The sequence below is a fragment of the Acomys minous genome (assembly GCF_964271855.1).
Source record: "Acomys minous genome assembly, chromosome: 6".
NCBI classification, from domain to species: domain Eukaryota; kingdom Metazoa; phylum Chordata; class Mammalia; order Rodentia; family Muridae; genus Acomys; species Acomys minous.
This window is the reverse complement of record NC_140487.1, coordinates 67,749,537-67,771,631: the sequence shown is the minus strand read 5'-3', so window position 1 is coordinate 67,771,631 and position 22,095 is coordinate 67,749,537. Positions and strand designations below refer to the sequence as shown.

The 22,095-nt window shown below is 40.1% G+C and overlaps 1 protein-coding gene and 1 pseudogene across 4 annotated transcripts in view; one reads left to right on the top strand and one right to left on the bottom strand.

Annotated features, from left to right (window-relative positions):
- BRAF (B-Raf proto-oncogene, serine/threonine kinase) overlaps nucleotides 1-22,095 on the bottom strand; it is a 109,743-nt gene that overhangs the window by 63,565 nt on the left and 24,083 nt on the right. For all 3 annotated transcript variants that reach the window (XM_084785217.1, XM_084785216.1, XM_084785218.1), the window contains exon 2: nucleotides 8,495-8,596. In XM_084785217.1, coding sequence (XP_084641343.1) covers nucleotides 8,495-8,596 — 102 coding nt within the window. The remainder of the gene's footprint in view (nucleotides 1-8,494; nucleotides 8,597-22,095) is intronic.
- On the top strand, nucleotides 9,037-9,793 carry LOC311599056 (barrier-to-autointegration factor-like; annotated as a pseudogene). Its single transcript has 2 exons — nucleotides 9,037-9,052; nucleotides 9,119-9,793. The product of its transcript is annotated as a barrier-to-autointegration factor-like (transcript).

Here is a 22,095-nt window from a genome sequence, read left to right as displayed (position 1 = left end):
TTATTTCACTACATTATCAATAGCTCTTTTTCATCCTGACAGTCCAATCTAACAAGTTACTTCAGCTGCATTCAGTGTTGTACTTGCTGGTTTTAAGTCAGCTTGACAAGCCGGAGTCATCTGCGAGGAGGGAGTCTCAACTGAGAAAATGCCTCCTTAAGATCAGGCTGTAGGCAAGTCTGTAGGGCATTTTCTCACTTAGTGATTAATGTAGAAGGGCCCAGAGCATTGTGGGTGGTGCCACCCCTGACCTGGTGGTCTTGGATGCCATAAAAAAGCAGGCTAAAAATGAAAACTTTTCTCTAAGGGAGGTTCATGCAGGAAATAAACTTCTCTTCAGGGCATGTCCAGCAGATGACCAACAGAAAACAAACTCAGCAGCATCTCTGGAGGTTCCTTGTCTCAAAATTCGTGTTGACATCCCCTCTTTTACATTTATCTTATCTTTTATCTGTATTTATCTTATTTATATTTTCTCTCTTTTTACCATACAGATCCTTTGCACATCAGTTTCCAGCTTAAGGTTTTTATGGGCTTCCTGAGTCTGCATCTATATTTGTTCCTTTTGCCCTTCTGGGGCTCTTTTCCTTCTGCCTGTCTGTTTTGCTCTATCCCGGTATGTTAGCTCTTGTTTTATCACGTTATGTTATGTTATGTTACGTTATGTTATGTTATATTAAATTAATTATTACTATTCCTTTAGAAGCCTGTGTGTGTTCTAATGAGAGGCAGAAGGGCTGTGGAGCCAGATGGGAGGGGATATGGAGAAGATCCGGGAGGAGCAGAGGGTGGGGAAACCGTAATCAGGATATAGTTTGAGAAACAAATCTATTTTCAATATAAAGGGGCTTAAAATAAAAGGAAGCAGGCTGAGCAAGCCACGAGGAGCAAGCTGGTAAGCAGCACTCCTTCATGGTTTCTGCACCAGGGCCTGCCTCTTCTTGCTCATTTGAGTCCCTGCCTTGGCTTCCCTCAATGACTTGATGCAGGATATGTAGGCCAAATAAACCCTTGCCTCTTCAGATTGCTTGGTCATGGTGTTTCATCATAGCCACAGCAATCCTAACTGTCGAATCCAATTATTTTTCTAATATCCTCGCCTTAGAAAACCCTCTATCTCATCTCTAAAGGCATTTATTTTCATTCTGTCTTCAAGACCCAGAAACACTTGCTCACACACAAAATTGAAATGATGCCAGGATCTCACTTTGGAATGTTCACACCCTTGAATGAGCACTACTCCACCTCGACTTTACATCTCACTAGCACATGAATAGGTTCAGGTCAGCATCAATACCTGGGAATAACATCGTCCCAGACTTGGGTCCTTACTGTGTTCTTTACCATATTTTGTGTTTTATTATTCCAACATCAACATCAATTGTATCTTTGATTCTTTAGCTAATTGTTGTTCTTTCTTGATAAGATTGCCAGCCGGGCGGTGGTGGCGCACGCCTTTAATCCCAGCACTCGGGAGGCAGAGGCAGGTGGATTGCTGTGAGTTCGAGGCCAGCCTGGTGTACAAAGTGAGTCCAGGACAGCCAAGGCTACACAGAAAAACCCTGTCTCGAAAAACCAAAAAAAAAAAAAAAAAAAAAAAAAAGATTGCCAAATTCCAATTTTTGGAAAAGTTGACTATTCAACCACTCCCATTCCCCCCACCCCACATTACTAACCACTGCTGGAGAAAATAATAAAACCAGGCTACCAGTTAGTTCCATCATCTAGTCACAAAACTTAAAATTGCCTGATTTTTCAAACTATCATCTGAACAGCTTTTTATTGTTGGTTTTTGTTGTTGTTGTTTTTGGGGTTTTTTTGTTGTTGTTGTTGTTTTCAAGACAGGGCTTCTCTATGTAGCCCTGGCTGTCCTTGAAACTCACTCTGTAGACTAGTCTAGTCTCAAACTTAAGAGATTCACCTGCCTCTGCCTCCTGAGTGCTGGGATTAAAAGAGTGTACCACTACCCCTGGCCCCTGAATAATGTTTAAAAATAACATATCAGGGGGCTGGAGAGATGGCTCAGAGGTTAAGAGCACTGGCTGCTCTTCCAGAGGTCATGAGTTCAATTCCTAGCAACTACATGGTGGCTCACAATCATCTATAATGTGATCTGATGCCCTTTTCTGGCCTGCAGGTGTACACGCAGGCAAAGCACTGTATACATAATAACAAATAAATAAATCTTAAAAAAAAATAACATATCAGCTGGGCACAGTGGCACACACCAGTAATCACAACACTTGGGGAGCAAAGGCAGGTGGATCTTCTGTGAGTTTGAGGCCAACCTCTTCTACAAAGTGAGTCCAGGACAGCCAGGGCTACACAGAGAAGCCCTGTCTTGAAACAAACAAACAAACAAACAAACAAAAACAAAAAGCCAAAACCCCCCATGAAACCGAAAAACAACATGCCACATTCTTTATAATATTTATTTTAGCTGTTTCTGTTTTTCCCAGAATCCCTAAATCTAACATTTAATTCATTTAAAAAATAACATTCTGTTCAAATTTATTCTGAGGATCAAAGCTATCAAATAAGCATTAAGTTACAGAAGGAATTCAAAGCCAGCCTATGCAACTTAGGTTAGACCTTGTGTCAAAGTTAAAAAATCAAAAGAAGGGTGGTTGCTGGGTGTGGTGGTGCCTTTAATCCCAGTACTCAGGAAACAGGCAGCGGGAATCTGAGTTCCAGGGCATCCTGATCTACATAGTGAGCTCCAGGACATGCAGGGATATGTACAAAGACCATGCCTCAAAGAATAGAACAGGACAGGACAGAATAGGAGTAAAGGATCTGAATAGATAATTCTTACAAGATACACAAATAACTAGTACATAGAAGATGCTTAAAACCAATTCTTTCTAGCAAGTTGCCAACCAAACCATGCTGAGATACTAATGCATACCTACTACAATGATTACAATAAAAACAAAATGAGAAATAACAAGAGTTATGTTATGTAAGAATATTATGTTGACTGTTTTTGTTTGTATCTAAAATGCCTCCCAAAGGCCACATGTAAAAGGCATGGCCCTTACTATCGTGGTAAAACCTGTAGGAGGCAAGTCCTAGTGTACAGACGTGAGATTATTAGGGACATTTCTTCTTTGAGGTGGGGTTTCAAGAATGTAGCCCTGGCTCATCTGGAGCCTACAGACTGCCTCGGCTGACCTCTGAAGAAAATACTGAATTCTGGCTCCTTTTTATTTTTTTTTCTTTGCTTCTGAGCTGCCATGAAGGAGTACTCTGGATACCATATATCAGGTACAGAAACAAGTAGGAAAGCAACTATGGCTAGCAAGACAGCTCCCCACTTAGGGCACATGCCACCAAGCCTGAGACCCTGAGTCCAGTTCCTGGGGTCCACACGATAAAAGGAGAGAACTGACTCTTGCCAACTGTCTTCTGGCCTCTATACATACAACACAGTACATATCCACGCACAGACATTTTTGTGCACATGTACAGACATCTGTATGTGTACAGACACATATATAAAAGCATAAACTTTTTTTTTCGAAACAGGGTTTCTCTGTGTAGCCTTGGCTGTCCTGGACTCGCTTTGTACACCAGGCTGGACTCGAACTCACAGCGATCCGCCTGCCTCTGCCTCCCGAGTGCTGGGATTAAAGGCTAGCGCCACCCCCCCCCCGGCCTGCATAAACAATTTTTTTGTTTTTTTTTTTAATTTTTATTTTTTATAAACAATTTTTTAAAGCATCAACACTCTATTTTCCACAGAAAAGATACTTAAATTCATTAATTGAATATAAACAAGAAAATACGAGAAACAGAAGAAATCCTGGAAACAATTTTCAGGGCAAGCACATTTTTTTTCTTCCTTTAGGATTAAAGTTGTTGATGAGTAAACCATTGAATAAACCACAGATCAACCAACAAGATAAATTTCAAATTATGCAAGTGAAGCCTGAGTTTCACTGGAGATCCCAATTATGTTTGAGAAGTCAGAGCTGTGAGCTGTCGGCCAAGGAGAGCTGCGTCCTGGGAGTAGAAGCAGGCCAAGAGAGAGATGTGTGCTACAGGCAACAAAGTGGCACAGAGCTGAATTTTCTCGCTATGCCTCCATTCTGCCCTTGTGGAGTGGTAATATAAATCCTGTGCCAGTATACACTGGAAGCATGTAACTTGCTGTTTGATTTTATAGAGGGTTACAATTATGAGGTGACCTGGAGTCTCAGAAGAGACTTGGACTTGGCTGGAACTAAATAAAGTCTGCATTATTATGTGGCCATAAGCTTATTTGCTAGGGATGGGATGGAGTGGGTTGAATAAGAACGCCACCTCTTTTCTCAGGCATGGAGAAGAAGATACAGAGAGGCAGGCAGGGTGGTTCAGTGAGTAAAGGCATTTCCCATCACGCCTGGCAACCTAAGTTCCATCCCCAGGACCAACATGGTTGGAAAGAGAGAAAAATTCTTGAAAATTGTCCTCTGGCCCACACACATGAATGAATGAAAAAAATAAATTATTAATTAAAAAAAAAACTTGCAACCAAGTGGCTAAAACCCAAACAACACAGACGTTTCTTTAAAGAGTACATCCAAATAAACAATAAACTGTGAAAAAAAATGCCAACACCATAGTCATTAGGGAAATAAAAAACAAAGCCACAACAGACTACCACTTTACATTAATTAAAATGGCTATTATCACACTTTGAAGGCAGAGGCAGGCTGATCTCTGAGTTCCAGGCCAGCCTGGTCTATAGAGTAAGTTCTAGAACAGCCACAGCTATAGAGAGAAATCCTGTCCTGAAAAACAAAAACAACAAAAGCCTATTACAAAGCTACTCAGTGTTGGTGAGGATACTGCAAAAGCAGAATCCTTGTGCATTCACTGACAGTTAAGACTACAGCTAGGTGACGGCAGCAAGAATTCAATTATCTTTCAGCCGTGGCCATGCAGCACCCTTTGCAATCCAAGCATCCACAAATAGGCAAGTTTTCTACCGCAAGTATTCCCCCTGGCAAGGAAGGAGAGTGTTTACACATATACTAGCCACACTGAAACATGTATAAGCCTTAAAAACTTGCTGAATAAAATAAGCCAGTCAGAAATGGACAAATGATGTGAGCAACTAAAACAGTCAACTTTACAGACTTAGGAGTAAATAGTTGTTACTGTAGATTATGGTGAGAAGAAAAATGTGAATTTGGTAGTTAATATGTAAAATAAAAAAGATCAGTCTTAGATGACAAAGTTTCTAGAGATGACTGTGTTGATGGCTACAAAATAAAATGAATTTGATAACATCATGAAAAAAAATTTTGTTGTTACTTTTTGTTTTTTCTTTTTTTTCATGTTTTAATTGCTTTTAATAAATAATAATAATTTCCCTACAAATATAGTTTAACTGATATTTTAAAAATATTGACTAGCATTTCATTAAAAATATTTAATTTTCTTTTAAAAAATTTTTTTATTAATTTATTCTTGTTACATCTCAGTGGTTATCCCATCCCTTGTATCTTCCCATTCTTCCCTCCCTCCCACTTCCCCCTTATTCCCCTCCCCTATGACTGTTCCTGAGGGGGACTTCCTCCCCCTGTATATGCTCATAGGGTATCAAGTCTCTTCTTGGTTACTTTTTGTTTTTTCAAGATGGGGTTTCTCTGTGTGGTTCTGGCTGCCCTGGACTCACTCTGTAGACTAGACTGGCCTCAAACTCACAGAGATCAGCCTGCCTCTGCCTCCTGAGTGCTGGGATTACAGGTGTATGTCAACATCACCTGGCAAAAATATAGTTTTTAAAGTGGTAAATTCTATGTATGTTTTATTCTAAGAAAAAAAAAATGTAAGGATTCTTAAGGAGTAAAACTGAAAACCAGAAGAATAGTGTGTCCAGTGGGTCATAAGTAGAACTGGTCCTTCTGTTGGGCTGGTCAGCTTTCCACAGGTAAGCATCCTGTCATCTTCCTCATGCTGTATAAAGTGCTAAATAAGAGCAATATTCTAACTCCTTTATATGTCCTTTGTCTACACTTTGCTTCCCCTTCTGAAGCACAATCTATGAAGATACAGATTTTTGGCTCTTAAATATATATATACATTACAGTACAAACATTAGCAGGTATTCAGTGAATATCCCTACCTGTGGAACACTTACTACATGTCAGGAACTATGCTATTTTGTAACTGTAAACTCAATTCTTAAATTATTACATGTAACACTATTTTCATTTTTTCCTAAAATATTTCATAAATACTCAATACATCTACATTGTGTGGTATTAGTCCATGAGAATAACAATCTACTACTTGGGGGCTGGAGAGATGGCTCAGAGGTTAAGAGCATTGACTGCTCTTCCAAAGGACCTGAGTTCAATTCCTAGCAACCACATGGTGGCTTACAACCATCTATAACGTGATCTAATGCTTTCTTCCATCATGCAGGTGCACATGCAGGCAGAGCACTTTATATATAATAAATAAATCTTTAAAACAAACAAACAAACAAAAAAACAAAAGAAAAAAAAAGAATCTACTATTTTGTCACATCCTAATACTATAATCCATTGAATTTTGCTGATGTTACACTTACCTTGAATATACGTTTCAAGTTTGTTTACCTAATACTAAAAAAAACCAATCAAATACATCTTAAAAAAAAAAAAGGTCCAAAACTTTTATCACAAAGAATGGATAATGAAATCAGAAGTGTTTGGCCCAAATAAGAGCTGCCTGTTGGTAGAGTAAGGGCAGAGACACAGCAGGCTAGGCAAACAGTAGAATAAGGCAGTGGTCAGTATTACAGATACATGCCTTCTTCCCTTTATCAATAATTTCACTTAAGATACGTTACTTAAGCTCTCTATTTAGCCTATAAAATGGAAATAAAATACCTATGCAGGCCCATAAGTATTAATAAAAGTATTTAACACAGTTCAGGGCACAGAATAAGAATAAGCACAAAAGCTTTTTATTAGTCAATCTTAAGTATTCAAATGTCTGAAGAGTATGCGTTTGGCTAAAGCAATCTATCATGACCGAAAATAGACACGTTCACTGATTCAAAGGTGGTAAAGTCTCCAATATAGGAAGACAGACTATTGCTTATATTGTGTAACTGATAGACAAAAATGATCAGTTTCACTAAGACTACATATCTACTTCTTACTTCCCTGCTTAGCCTCCTACACTGCACAAGTGAAAGGACACTAATAGTATCTGGAGGTAGAATTCTGGTCCTGAGCCAGGCGTGGTGGTGCATGCCTTTGATCCCAGCACTTGGTAGGCAAAGGCAGGTGAGTCTCTGTGAGTTTGAGGCTAGCTTGGTTTCCAGAGCTCAAACGAAACAAAAGAAAAGAAAAGAAACAAACAAACAAACAAACAAAAAAACCCACAAATAATTCTAGTCCTGCAGTTACGAGCTGGAGTAAATCATATGAGGAAGACAAAGAACAGTTTAGTTCGTGTTTCCAAAGTTCCAAGACGTGTTTTATAAACACAAACTTAACTTTCTCATAAAATAATGAAGACTTAATTTGTCCTTTAAAAAGTAATTAGATTGCTAAATTAGAAAACTGAGTTAGAGCTGTTCAAACCATGCTTTAAATTTTCTGGTATTTGAAGCCAAATGTTACCTTGGTCTTTGGTTTGTTTTTTGGTTTTGAGACAGAGTCTTACTGTGTAGCCTTGGCTGTCTTGGAACTTACTATGTAGCCCAGGCTGACCGCAAACTCCAAGAGATTTGTCTTCCTCTGCCTTCTAAATGCTGGGACTAAAGGGTTATACCACCATGCCTAGCTCTTCTGGTCTTTTAAAATTTAGGGTTATCTTTGTGTGTGATTGTAGGTGAGCAAGAGTTTATGGAGGAAGGCAGTGGAAAGTGTGGTGAGCAGTGCTGGTTGCCCAGACTCCGCAACAGCTTGCTTGCTAAGGCTGACTTTGAGAGGGACACTAAGGACGAGAAGGGCCGTCTGTGATTACATGGTACCTACTGCCTTAAGGACAATGGCTAACCACAGATTCATAATCTCACTCAAGGCCGGTCCCAAGGCTTCATTAAGCAGTAAGACTGAGCAATGCTAGCCATTCCAAGACCATAAATTGTATCTATAAGAAAGTAGAAACCAACTATGGGGAACTTATTCTGAAAAAAAAAAAAAAACAAAACAAAACTTTATAAAACTGCTCCACTTTCCCAATATAGTAACTCATTCTGCTGACTACCAAAACAGTATGCTTTCTCTCTCTTTTTAACAATCCTTTTTTAAAATTACTATTAATTGAGGCAATATTTCAAAGTTTATAGGGGAGATCCCTTTTGGTTTTGACATTTTCCAAGTAAAACTAACACATATGGATTGCAGCAAGTAAAAGAAAGCAAGACCAAGGGAGAAAAAAATAGACAAAGCTAATTCTTTCAATGTTTCTAATTCTGCTCTCTAAAATAACCAAAACTACAACTATAAAATTTTTTATACATTTCCCCCTAAAAATTACTATAAAGCAATACTCAAAAACTTACCTCTAAGTATATTGATGGTGGATTATGTTCCCCACCAAATTTGTCCAAGAGGGCCTCTATATGTTCCTGTGTCAACTTAATCATTTGCTTGATATTCCACACCTAAAAAAATTTTAAAAAATTAATAAAGATCACTTAGCATATGAATTAAAATATTGTAATGCAGATTAACAGAATGCAGTAACTATCAGTATTCTCAAGACTTTAGACAATTTAGTAGAGTTTTATGAGTATTAATAACTGAGGTGTAGTGGCATATGCCTGTAATCCCAGCACTCTGGGAGACAGAGGCAGGTGGATCTTTAAGTTCAAGGCCAGCCCAGCCTACAAAGCAGTCCAGGACAGCCAAGGCTATACAGAGAAACCCTGTCTCGAAAACAAACAAAAATAATAACCATGTTAACCTTTTTTTTTCTATATTAGTAATATATCTTTACCTATAAGAGATCCAAATAATACCCAAGTGTTTGGAACAATCAAAACTGGCAATTGCTTTATTAAGTAAAATAAGTCCAACTTAGAAACACAAATAGCAGCTGGGTATGGTGGTACACCCCTGTAATCCCAGCACTTGGGGAGGCAGAGGCAGAATCTTTTGAGTCGAGGCCAGCCTGGTCTATGAAGCGAGTTCAGGACAGCGAAGGCTATACAGAAAAGTTGAAGAACATTCTAGTAACTTGAGGTGTCAGCGGGAGCAGCCAAGTGGCAGGAGGAGCCAGAGCTGGAGCTACAGGTTAAACCTGATCAAGACAACAACCTCCCCAAAGCACCAAGACTTCGTGGCAGAGCCCATGGGGGAAAGCCAGTGGGGAGCACGTCCCGGATGGATGTCCCGGGCAAGAAGCTGGAGGAAAGGGCCTCTGACATGGCTTATGTGGTCCTTGGCCAGTTTCTGTTGCTTAAGAAAGATGAAGACCTCTTCCGAGAATGGCTGAAAGACACGTGGTGCCAATGCCAAGCAGTCCCGGGACTGCTTTGGGTGCTTTTGAGAATGGTGTGATATTTTGCTTTAATATTCTCTGGGCACCCCTCAACCCTCCAGCTTCAGCATAGTGTCCAGAGTCTGCAGCCAGGTGGGCCTCCTCCCTGTCTTCCATGAAGGAAGTCTGGTCACACTCACCTCCTATGTACTCCAAGGTCTTTTGGACGTTGTCTCCCCTCAGCATTTCAACCTTGTTTGGAATTCTTGCCCTTACTCCTCCCCCTGCAGTTTTATGGCAACAGTTACCAGTTTTCCTGAAGGGATTCTTGGCCCCTTTCTCCATCCTTTTATGCCCTTTGGATGTTAGATGCCCTTTAGCTCCTTTTTTGCTTTTTTTGTATGGCAAAAACAGTCACTCTCCTTATAAAAATGTTTAGATGAATAAAGTCAGTGTCCTTCATAAAAATTAAATAAAAATAAAATTCTAATAACAATTTAGATATAATATGAATAAATAAAATATATTAAAAATAAAATTCTATATATATATTATGTACATATACAAACAGAATAAACCATGAAAATCTATTTTTATCTTCTATCAAACTTGGGGCTCCCCACCAGAAAGCAAATGCTCTTGGAGTTTGTTTACTGTGATAGCTAATCTTCAGTGTGAATTTGACTGGATTTTGACTATTAATTTTATGAACGAATAGATTGGCTGGGTGGTGTTGCCACACAATAGATTGGCTGGGTGGTGGTGCTACACACCTGTAATCCCAGCACTCAGGAGGCAGAGGCAGGCAGTTCTGAGTTTGAGGCCAGCCTGGTCTACAGAGTGAGTTCCAGAACAGCCAGAGCTACACAGAGAAATTCTGTCTCAAAAAACACCTAGGACAAACATCTCTAGGAGAGTCTGTGAGGGCATTTCCAAAGTTTAATGGAAGGAAAAACTTACTCCGTTCGATAACCTGAGGTCCTAGACTGAATAAAAAGGAGGAGGCAAACTGAGCCCCAGCATTCATTTCTCTCTTCCTACTACAGTGTGACTGGCTGCCTCCTGCTTCTGATGCCTTGTCTTCCTGCAGCCACATCTTCCCACTAATAATGGAGCCTATCTTCTTTTAAGCTATAAGCTGAAGAAAAGTCTCCTCAAGTTATATTTATTGGTCCAAGATCTTGTCGCATCAGTGAGAAAAGCAACTAAACAGTAAGGATCCTTTACTGTTCCCTTTTTACTCATAAAGGACATACATAAAACACATGCAAATGTCTTCTATACGGGTAATTTTTTAGATCCCTTCCAATTGTATGTGTAGTTTTACTTCCTTTTAGCAGTCATATAAACATTCAGTTCATGATTTAAATTTTTTAAAAAATCACATCTATTCATGTGGTATGTGTGTGTACACACATGCGCACATGTAGGTGACTACACGTAGTGGTCAGAGGACAACGTGTGAAAGTCAGTTCTCTCCTTCCACCATGTGGGCTTAGGGGATCAAAATCAGTTATCAGGGGGCTGGAGAGATGATTCAGTGCTCTTCCAGAGGTCCTGAGTTTAATTCCCAGCAACCACATGGTGGCTCACAACCATCTATCCTGGGATCTGATGCCCCTTCTGTCACGCAGGTGCACATGAATCAGGCTTGAACCTTCGTGCCTTTACCCATTGGGCTATCTTGTCCTTCAATTCACAAAATGTTTTATAACACTTCTAATTTCAACAATCTACGTATTTCAATGAGTTAATGGGCATAGACAATTCTAAGAAATTTTAAGACAGATCTTGCGGGTCAATCAGCCTAGTGTAATTGCACAACTCCAGATCCCAGTCAAATGCTTTGTCTCAAAAACCAAGGCAGGACCAACGACATAGGTCACTGAGTTAAGTCACTTGTGGCCCAGGCCTAACATCTTCCTCTCACGTGGAGGGCATGAGGTTCCCTAGTACTCACAGACAGCACTAGGGAAACACACAAACTGGCTTTTTCTTTTCAACAGAAGGAATTTATATCCGGTTCTGCCCAGAAAGCTGGAAATGGGTGTCATTCATAACCTGGTGACCTTTGCTACCTATAGGGCCAGGCCTAACTTGAATCCCCTAGACTATTATGTTTATCCCAGACTCTTTCCAGACTCCTGATCATTGTTTCTCAGTTAATAGAACCTATTCTTCTGAAAAAGGTCACACAGGTACTTTTCAAGAGTTTCAATACAGTGATGTCCTAAGCTTTAGTGTGATAACTGTCACAAGAAACCCTTTCCCGAGGTTGAACTATGTTCAAATATGTCAAAAATAAACTGTTTGGAGTCACTAACACAGGGCAAGTAAGTCATGGTTCCAAGCACCTACATGGTGGCTCACAACCACCCATAGTGAACATATATACATACATAACACATACACACACTTATAGGCAAATTACTCATATACATTAAATAAAATAAACATATGTAAAGAAACTAGTGTCTGGCTCATTTACTATATGTGGCTTTTCATCTTCTAAAAGTGTTTTAGATTTTGTAATTCTAACAGTAAACTTTCCAGTTTTCAACTTAACTTGCTCCATACACTTTGCACAAGTAGGTGCTGAGAATACTGAGCCGCAGGTAGCACACTAACTTGACACGGTGCTTACTTTGTATCAGGCACGCTTATATACTTGTCTCTATTAGGTTCATTCAATTACCAACAATTCCTCCCAACAATTCAATGAGTATCTTGGTTTAGTCCTTGGCCTCATGAAGTACACATTCTAGATGGATAAAGTCAAGCATTAAACAAACATAACGTATGTCAGACTGTGGTTAAAAAGCAGAACAAACAAAAAACAAGTGAGCTGGAGACCAGGATACAGATGGGTGGGCACTGGTTAATTTGAAGACCTGAAGGAAGGAGAGCAATCTCAGAACGCACTTATGAAAGAGAAAGCCAGTAAAACAGAAGAGGGGAAAAAAAAAGCAAAAACATTAGGATAAGGAAAAGATTAGTTTGTGTGTGAAAGGCTGATTGCATTAATGCCCCCAATAAATGGCTTTCTAATAGGCACACCTTTCAGTCTGTAACTTCCACTCTGATCCTGGGCTTCTTCAGAGGCTTGGTTGTTCTTGTGGTATCTTTCAGCATGGTATTAGCAAACATGACCCAAGCAGCGGTTTGAAATGCAAATATGAACTACTTCTTGCTATCTTGCACAACTGAACTTTGCTTGCTCTTTCCCCTCTGCTCTGCTCTCAGAACATGCCTCGGCTAGCCCACTAGCACCATGTTCTGCCACTTTAGGCTATACTAGAGTAGTTAGCTATCTAGAACCACCAATTGGTCACAGATAAATGAGCCAACATTAGTATAGTTCACAATAGCACGCTTCTACAACTGAAAAGAATGGTTATTTTAAGTGCTAGGCTTTAGGGTGGTTTATTATATAATAGAAAATATATTGCATGTAAATATGCAATAGAACACATAAAGTACACGGGAATGCTCCTAATGTAAGATTCCTAATAGCCAAAATGTGAAAACACCATGGATACTGCTATGCATACCTGTAATCCCAACACTTGGGAGATACAGGCAGGAGGACCAGGAGGTTAAACCAGCCTCAGCTATATAATAAACCATCAGGTCAAGGGGGCTGGAGAGACGGCTGCTCTTCCAGAGGCCCTGAGTTCATTCCCAGGAACTACAGGGTGGCTCACAACCATTTAGAATGTGATCTGATCCTCTTCTGGTGTGCAAGCACACACACAGTACCTCCTATACATTAAATAAATCTTTTATAAATCAATCAATCAATCAGTTCAAGGACACACTGGGCTACTTGAGGCCCTGTCTTAACAAAAGGGCGGTGGAGGTGAGGAAGCGGTTCAGTTGGTGAAGTTGCCAGGGACAAGCACAGGGACCTGAACTCAGATGCCCAGTGAAAAGAACCCAAATGTTCACCTGCTAACAAATAAGTAAAATTTTTCATTAACAAAATAAAGGAGCTATTATAGTAACCTCAAAAGAACAAAACAAAACAAAACAAAAAACCTTCAAAATGTTCACAACTGATTGCCCAGACTCATGAAGGGGCAGCCTTAACTAGCTTGAACTATGTGACATGATTTACATTAGCCATTTTACACACACACACACACACACACACACACACACACACGTTTTGGTGAACAGGACATAACCTGAAAATCATTTTCATCTAGCTGAAAGGGAAACATTTCTCTTCATGGCGTAGCAGAAGGGCTGCTGTAACTGGTTCTAAAGACCCAAGGCTTGTGACTGGCTCCAAACACAAGCCTCAGTGGCTGTTTTACAATTCATGCTATGATAGAAGGCTGCTATAGTTTAAATAATTCCTGATGGCTTTGATCGTGCTAAAAGGGAAGTCTGTAATAGAGCAAATACCCATTTGTCAAGCTACATAAGCAGGTTTCTCAAACCTGCTCCATCAGTAATCTGAGACAGTCTGCTGAGCTGCCTCCCTGCCTCAGAGGAGGCAACATTAGGTCCAATAAAAAGTGTCTCTGGTCTTTCCTGCCCAATTTTAGTTGTGTGGGCTGAGCTGGTATCATAAAGAAACAGGGAAGATAGGAGCATGGTGGAGGCAGTGGAGCAGCAGTAGCAACAACAGTGAAGCTGTCAAAGTGGGAAGGCATCCAGCCCACTGCTGAACTGCAGAACTGAACAGTCTAGAATGGCAGGAAGACAGGCAATGGAAGGCAGAGACATGAGGCTAAAGAAGGGCAAATGACTGTAAGGAGCCAAAGACAAGAACCGAGACCACAGTCACCAGAAATGTTTTAGAGAGCTATCAAATCTTTAGGCCCAAGAGTGTCAAATATCAGGGACCAAGAGTTGTAACACTGACCAAGCTTAAGGACTAAGAAGTCTCAACTTTCCAGGCCTACAAAAGAGCTTATAAGGCTTGTACTGGCTCTGTGACACTAAAGGATTAGTGCTAGCATTACCTGTTTATTGCCATTGATGGCTGCCATCAAACACTGACGGAAACACAGCCTGGTAAACAGCACCTTAAGAGCTTCTTTTGTGTCCATATATATTACGTCTATTGGAATAGAACAAAGCCTCCTAATTGTACACTATTTTCATGTGTGTACATTATGTGTAGTTTGTATGCATATTCATGTGTGAGTATGGTCATGCCACAGCACATGTCATTTATCTCTACCTGCCATCTTGCTGCAGGCACACTAGGATTATAGATGTCTGCTACCGGACTAGGCTTTATGTGGGTTCTGAGAATCCAAATTCTGGTGCTCTCTCATATTTGTGCCAGCAAGTGCTTAATCCATTGAGGCATCTCCCAAGTCCTGCCTGAACTGTACAATTTAAATGGGAAATTTTTATGAGCACCCTGTCTTGCCATTAAAAAATATTATTCTTGGTTTGGGAATTTGTTTATTTATATTTATTTACTTATTTACTAATTTTCAACACAAGGTTACTCTGTGTAGAACTGTCCTAGAACCCTGAGATCGGCTCGCCTATGCCTCCAAGGCATGTGCCACCACACCTGCAGCCCGCTGGCAAAAGTTTTTAAAGCATTTAAAGCTGTTCTCTAGAAAGTTGATCACAGTGGGAACAATGAATATATGTCAAAAACAGCCAGAAATGTCTAACGAAAGATGGAAAAATCATTGCCAAATGATAGCACTCACCAAATTAATACAGACAGAGGTGGTAAGAGGGCTCAGACCTGGATGGATTATAAAGGTAGACTCCTCATGCTTTTGTGATAAGTTAGATGCGATGTATGATAAAGAGCCAAAGGTTGAAAGCATGAAGAAGTACCAATGGTGTGGGGACACAAGATGCAGAATAACAACCGGAAAAAGAAAGAGGGAAAGAAAGAAAAACAAATCTTATTTTACACATATAAGAGACATGGTAAACAACCAAAAACAACACTTTTGTTTTTAAGCTAGATATACAAAGCTGGAATTAAGTAGGAGGTCTAAGTTTTTAAAAATAGAAATGTGAGCCAATGTCCTTGTAGCAAAGATGTAGCTGATGGGCAGCTCAGGTTTCAAGTGGGTCCACTGGTAAGGGGAACAGAGGCTGTCTCCGACATGTACTCTGTTGTCTGCTTTTTTCTTTTTCTTTTTGTTTTTGTTTTTTCAAGACAGGGTTTCTCTGTTACACAGAGGCCTGGCCGTACTGGACTCACTTTGTAGACCAGGCTGGCCTCGAACTCACAGAGATCTGCCTACCTCTGCCTCCCTAGTACTGAGATTAAAGGCGTACGGCATGATGCCAGGCCACAGGGGACGAGGAGGCACTAGGTCCTGATGAGACTTGATACGCTGGGGTGGGTGGGTAGGGGGCTCCGCTTTTGTGAGGACTAGGGGAAGGGGAAGGGGAAGGGGAGAGCAAGGGTGGAACTGGAAGGAGAAGAGTGAGGAGGCTACAGCCAGAATATAAAGTGAATAAATAAATAAACTAACAACAACAACAAATAATGTGAAAGCTTAGAAAGAAAATGGTCTTAATTCTGATGCTCTTCATAGAATGTGGTCAGATTTAGAATGTATTTTACAGTTAACATAGTCATCGTCTATGTGTGTAAGTCTAACTAGAGCTGGTGGTACCCGCCTGTAATCCCAGAACTCAGGAAGTAGAAGCAGGAACATCACCAGTTTGAGGCCAGGCTGTACTCTGTAGCAAGATCCAGCCTTGAAAATACAACACCCAAAACTCTAATACACAAATCCAAAATAAGAAAGGATTCTCATGTTGTTGTTATTTAACTGTTCCATCACGACAGGCATTACAAATGTTCAGGTTAAAAAACAAAACAAAACAAAAACCCAAAACAAAAAACCCCCAAATGTTCAGGTTATTTGCAACTTTAAAATACTTCCAGTAAGAGTAAAGTATGACTCAGCATTGAAATAAATTTTAAGTACAGATAATCAAATTATTAAATATAAAAGAAATAAGAACCTAAGCAGATGGTATCTGTCGCTGAAACATGGTATACTCAATTCATGTCATTTAAACGAACGTGACCAAGAAGGAAGAGAAATATAATAACAGAAAAAGAAAGGAACAAGAGTCATTGCATGTAAATCTACAACTCTGAGACTGGAGAGCAGTGGTGACCCTTAAGTAAAGATTAAAAGAGAGATTGTTTTTTGTTGTCAAGAGAGTATATAGGAGGGCTGAAGAGATGGCTCAGAGGTTAAGAGCCCTGACTGCTTGCTCTTCCAAAGGTCCTGAGTTCAATTCTCAGAAGCCACATGGTGGCTCACAATGAGATCTGGTGCTCTCTAATGGCATGCAGGCAGAATGCTGTATAAATAATAAATCTTAAAAACAAAACAAAACAAAAACACAATGGCGCTACGGCTGGTGGAATGTGAAATGGCTTGCAGCACGTTCCCGAACTCTTGCTGTGCAAGCCTGACTAGATGAATTCGGCCCCAGAACTCACGTTGAGAGGCTCCTGGCCGTAATCCCAGCACTTCTATGGCAAGAGAAGAGAATTGGCTGGAAGCGGTGACAGCAACAAAAGAACTCTTACCTCAAAAACAAGGTAGCGAGATATGGAGCCCCAAAAAATTGAACTCCTGACCGCCACACAGGAGCGCTTACACGCATGCTCTCATGCACATGTGTACATGCTCTCAGCATATGCGCGCACGCACATGCGCACATGCTCGCAGCACATGCGCACATGGCACTCGCAGGTACGCGGCCACATACAGAATATTTTTTAAACAGAAGCTAGTAATTCATTAGATGTAGAATGTGCACACTCTTTTAGATTTATTGTTAAGAGAAATTTATTTATTTTTTGGCAGTTTTTGTGGTTTTATTTAAACACAAATAAAACATGCACTCAAGCCATTTACTCATTTTTTTCACTGCGTAGCCTGGCGTTGGGATTGGTGACTCTGATGGGCAGCTGTGCTGCTCTTTCTACTATGGCTTTTTGGTTCTTGGAGGAAACATTGTGAGCGACCTCAGCACAGTAAGATTAAGACAGACATGGTCGTCCATGCCTATAGTCCCAGGTGGGAAGAAAGTCTGAGTCCAGGAATTCAGGGCTGGCTTTAGTAATCCAGGAAGAAACCTGCCTCCAAGTACTGGGATCAAAGGTATGCATTATTAGTATGTCTCAGTCTTAAACTGCTTCTGTTAGGTATTTTAATAACTCCAATAAGGAATGTAACTAATACAGTATATGTGTAAAGTGAGCCTATTATTATTTCCCACAACTCTACCCGCACAAGATTATTAATAGAATCTAAGAAAACATGGCTCTTTAAGAGCCCACGACACTTCTGGTTTCTATTAAAAGTATAACTTACTCACTGGGATATTTATGCAATACAGATTTATTAAAAAAAACCCAACAACATATACCATGGCCCAAGGATAAAAATAGTAATAATAATTATTATTATTAAATTTTGTTTATTTATTATTTTGGGGGGAAATCAGAGGACAAATTTTTGGAATCTGTTCTTTCCTTCTGGACCCAGAGACTGAATTCTCAAGTTGTCAGATTTGACAGCAAATGACTTTGGTACTGGTCCCAGAACTAAGCTTTAAAAAATAAATACACTGTTAATGGGGCTGGCTAGAAAGCTCCAAAGCGCTTACCTCTTGCTGTGCAAGCCTGGTGACATGAGTTTAATCCCTAGGACCCACAAGAAGGTGGAAAGAGAGAACTGATCCCACAAAGTTGCCCTCCAACTTTCACATGCACATCATGGCTTGCCCACCCACACAGCCACACACACAATAAAAAATTAAAGTTAATAAATTCAGAAGTCTGATATGATGGCATAGGCCCACAGTCCCAGCACTCTCAAGGCTGGGGCAGAGTTCATCAATGTCAGACTAAGCTACAAAGTAAAAAAACAAAACAAACAAACAAACAAAAAAAACCTGCCAGATAGTAGGTAGGTAGGTATTAGGTGGATGGATAGATGGATGGATGGATGGATGGATGGCTGAAAATGAGCATCAAATCATTAAACAGGAATCTATCTGAAGTCAAATTTTACATGAAGTCTCACTTATCTCTTCCCTGGGTGGATTCTCCATCCTTCTGAATGAATGGCTTGACTCAAAATCATTGGAAGAGAAGAAAGTTATTTCAAAAGGCTCAGCAGGCAAAGGCACTCTCTGCAAAACTTGATTAACTTGGGTTCATTCCCTGCTACCCACCATGACAGAAGGAGAGAAACCACACTTGCTAGCTAGTCCAGGAGTCCTTTTCACATTCAGGTGTGCATCATAGCATATGTGCTCTCTCTCTCTCTCTCTCTCCCCCTACTGCCCCCCCCTTCACATACACATACAAAACAATACACACACAAAACAAACAAAATTTCCTTTCATTTGAGTTTAGCAGTTAGGTGCACTTATTGCTCTTCCAGAGGACTTGAGTTTGGTTCCTGGTACAAACACTGAGGGACTCACAACTGCCTGTACGGGCTTTTTATTTTTTATTTAATCAATTAGACACAAGGCTAGAGTCATTTTGGAAGAGGAACCTCAACTGATAAAACACTACTACCAGACTGGCCTGTGGGCAAGCCTGTAGTACATTTTCTTGATTGATGTGGGAGGGACCAGTTCACTGTGGGGGTGCCACTTCTGGCTAAGCAAGCCAGTAGGCAGTCCTACTTTATGGCTTCTGTATCATCATGTTCCTGCCTTCCGGTATGTTTGTGCACGTGTGCACTCTCTCTGTGTCTCTGGCTCTGTCTCTCTCACACATACACAAACACACACACACACACACACACACACACACACACACCGAAAAAAAAGGGTAGGCTCAGAGGTTACTTACTTTTAAAGCCCACTGAACAGTCAAGAAACAAAGGTGGCGAATGCCTTTATTCCCAGCACTTAAAAGGCAGAAGGATATCTCTGTGAGTTTAAGGGCAGCCTGGCCCTCATAGCGAGTTCCAGGCCAGCCACCCACACCTATATAGGGAGACGAAAAAGGAAACATTTTCTAGCCTAACAAAGTGTAAAAGAGCGAGTTGGTGGTGTATATACCTTTAATCCCAGCACTCTGGAGACAGAGACAGGTGGATCTCTGTGAGTTTGAGGCCAGCCTAGTCTACAGAGTGAGTTCCAGGACAGCCAAGGGTCACACAGAAAAACTCTGCCTTGGGGGGAAAAAAAACTGCACAAGATATAGACAGATGCAGATTTAAAAGGCTTATCAGCTCTAATAATATGAACATATATTAATATATAATTAATGCATAATACATTGATACTAATAACATAGCATTAATATTTTACTATATATCCCTCCTGATCTCCAAAACTGGAGAGAACAGTACAAAAAAAAAAAAAGCTAACTTCAGAAAGATTAAAATCACAAAGGCAGATAAATTCAACAATGAATTAAAATAGTGTGATAAAATATATCCAGTCACCTAAGAATTAGTCAAAAGTATGATGTCTACTAATGAAATCACTTACAACCACAGCTGAGAAAAGGAAAAGTACTCTATGACTGCCTCAATAACATGGGGGCGGGGCAGGGATTTCAATGCCCATGTATGATTCAGAAGACCTTTGCAGCAAACTACAAATCAAGAAACTTTCTTACACTTCACATAGAGTATCTATAAGAAGTTTGTAAGTCACTAAGAATAATTGGCACATTTTATAAAAGATTTGTTTGTTTTATTTTATGGGTATGGGTATTTTGCCTGCACACACAGATATGTGCACCATATGCATGCCTGCTGTGATGGATCCCCTGAACTGGAGTTACAGACCGTTGTGAGCTACCATGTGGATGATGGGAATTGAACCTAGGTCCTCTAGACGAGCAGCCAATGCTCTCAACCCCTGAGCCATTTCTCCAGCCCCAAGATGCATTTCTAAGAAAGGAAAAACAAAGATGACCATTATTATTTATGACCATCTGTATGGAAGGCCCCAGCTAATGTATTAGAACAATAATAAATGGATATAAAATCCAAGCACAAAAGAACCAACAATTATCTGGATGTGGCTGTGCACACCTTTAATCCCAGCACTCAGGGAGGCAGAGGCAGACAGACCTCTGTGAGTTCAAGGCCAGCCTGATCAACAAGGAGAGTCTAGGACAGCCAAAGTTACACAGAGGAACCCTGTCTTGAAAAAACAAAACGACAAAACAAAAGGATCAACAGTTTCTTCCATACAACTTTATTTTTTCAGTCAGATTCTTTTTTTTTTTAAAGATTTATTTATTTATTATGTATATAGTATTTTGCCTAAGTGTGTTCCTGCACTGCAGAAATGGGCACCAGATCTCATTATAGATGGCTGTGGGCCACCATGTGGTTGCTAGGAATTGAACTTAGGACCTTTGGAAGAACAGACAGTGCTCCTAACCTCTGAGCTACCTCTCCAGCCCCAACTTTTTCTTTTTTTTTTTTAAAGACAAAAGGTTTTTAATTTTTTAAAAAAGGTAGTAAAAACTTTTATCCCCTGGACAGTATTTCATTTAGATGAAACCACCAAATAAATAATACATTAAAGATTAACTTCCAGGCTAAAATGGTCATCTTTCAAAAACAAAACAAACAACATTTTTTTTTTTCTGAGACAGGGTTTCTGCCTCCCAAGTGCTGGGATTAAAGGCATGCACCACCATCACCTGGTGGCATTTTTTCTTTAACATTGTATCAATACAATCCTTTCGCAGGCTCCCATGCTGACGTTACATTTGCGTTGGTTTTGCATCCAACACCTCTCATGTACCCCACGCCTCTACTCTCTTTCAAATACATGGCCTTTTTTCCTGGCTTGTATTTCTAATCTACATGAACTAGTTTTGTGTTCTGTAATTACATATACCACTAATAATTACATACAAAATTATATATTTATTCTCCTAATGAATGTCTGAATTTTTACATTTGTATGGGGGGATGTTTGAGACAGGGTTTTTTTCTTTTTCTTTTTTGTCTTTTCTTCCTTTTTTGTTTGTTTGTTTTTGTTTGTTTGTTTGTTTGTTTGTTGAAACAGGGTCTCTCTGTGTAGCCCTGGCTGTCCTGGAACTCACTCTGTACATCAGGCTGGCCTTGAACTCAAAGTTCCACCTGTCTCTGCCTCCTAAGTGCTGGGATTAAAAGCATGTGCCACCACTTCCTGGCCTCAGTAAGTATTCTTAAATATGTGCTGCTTAGTTCACATATTCACACATTCCTCTAGGGCAGTGGTTCTCAACCTAGGGGCGCTGATACATTTGTGGGTCATTTACCAGATATTTATATTATAATTCATAACAGTAGCAAACTTACAGTTATGAAACAGCAACAAAATAATTTTATGGTTGGGGGGAACCGCAACATGAGGAACCGTATTAAAGGGTCATGGTGTTCGGAAGGTTGAGAACCACTACTCTAGGAAAAAGGTTGAATCGCAAAACAGGATTCTGGGGTTGAGATCAGCATCAGCTGGGACTTAAAAAGCAAATTATCAGTCTCCATCCAATTCCTACTTAATCAGAAACTATAGGAGTGGAGTCCAACAATTTCAACAAGCCCTACAGGCAATTCTTATGCACACTGAAGCTGGAAAATAGTTGGAGTAGGATAAATGTCTACCAGCAGTACTGCTTATAATAGGTCACCCAGTTATTTTCTATAGTGAGTTTTCTAATTACCATTATCACCAGAAAGG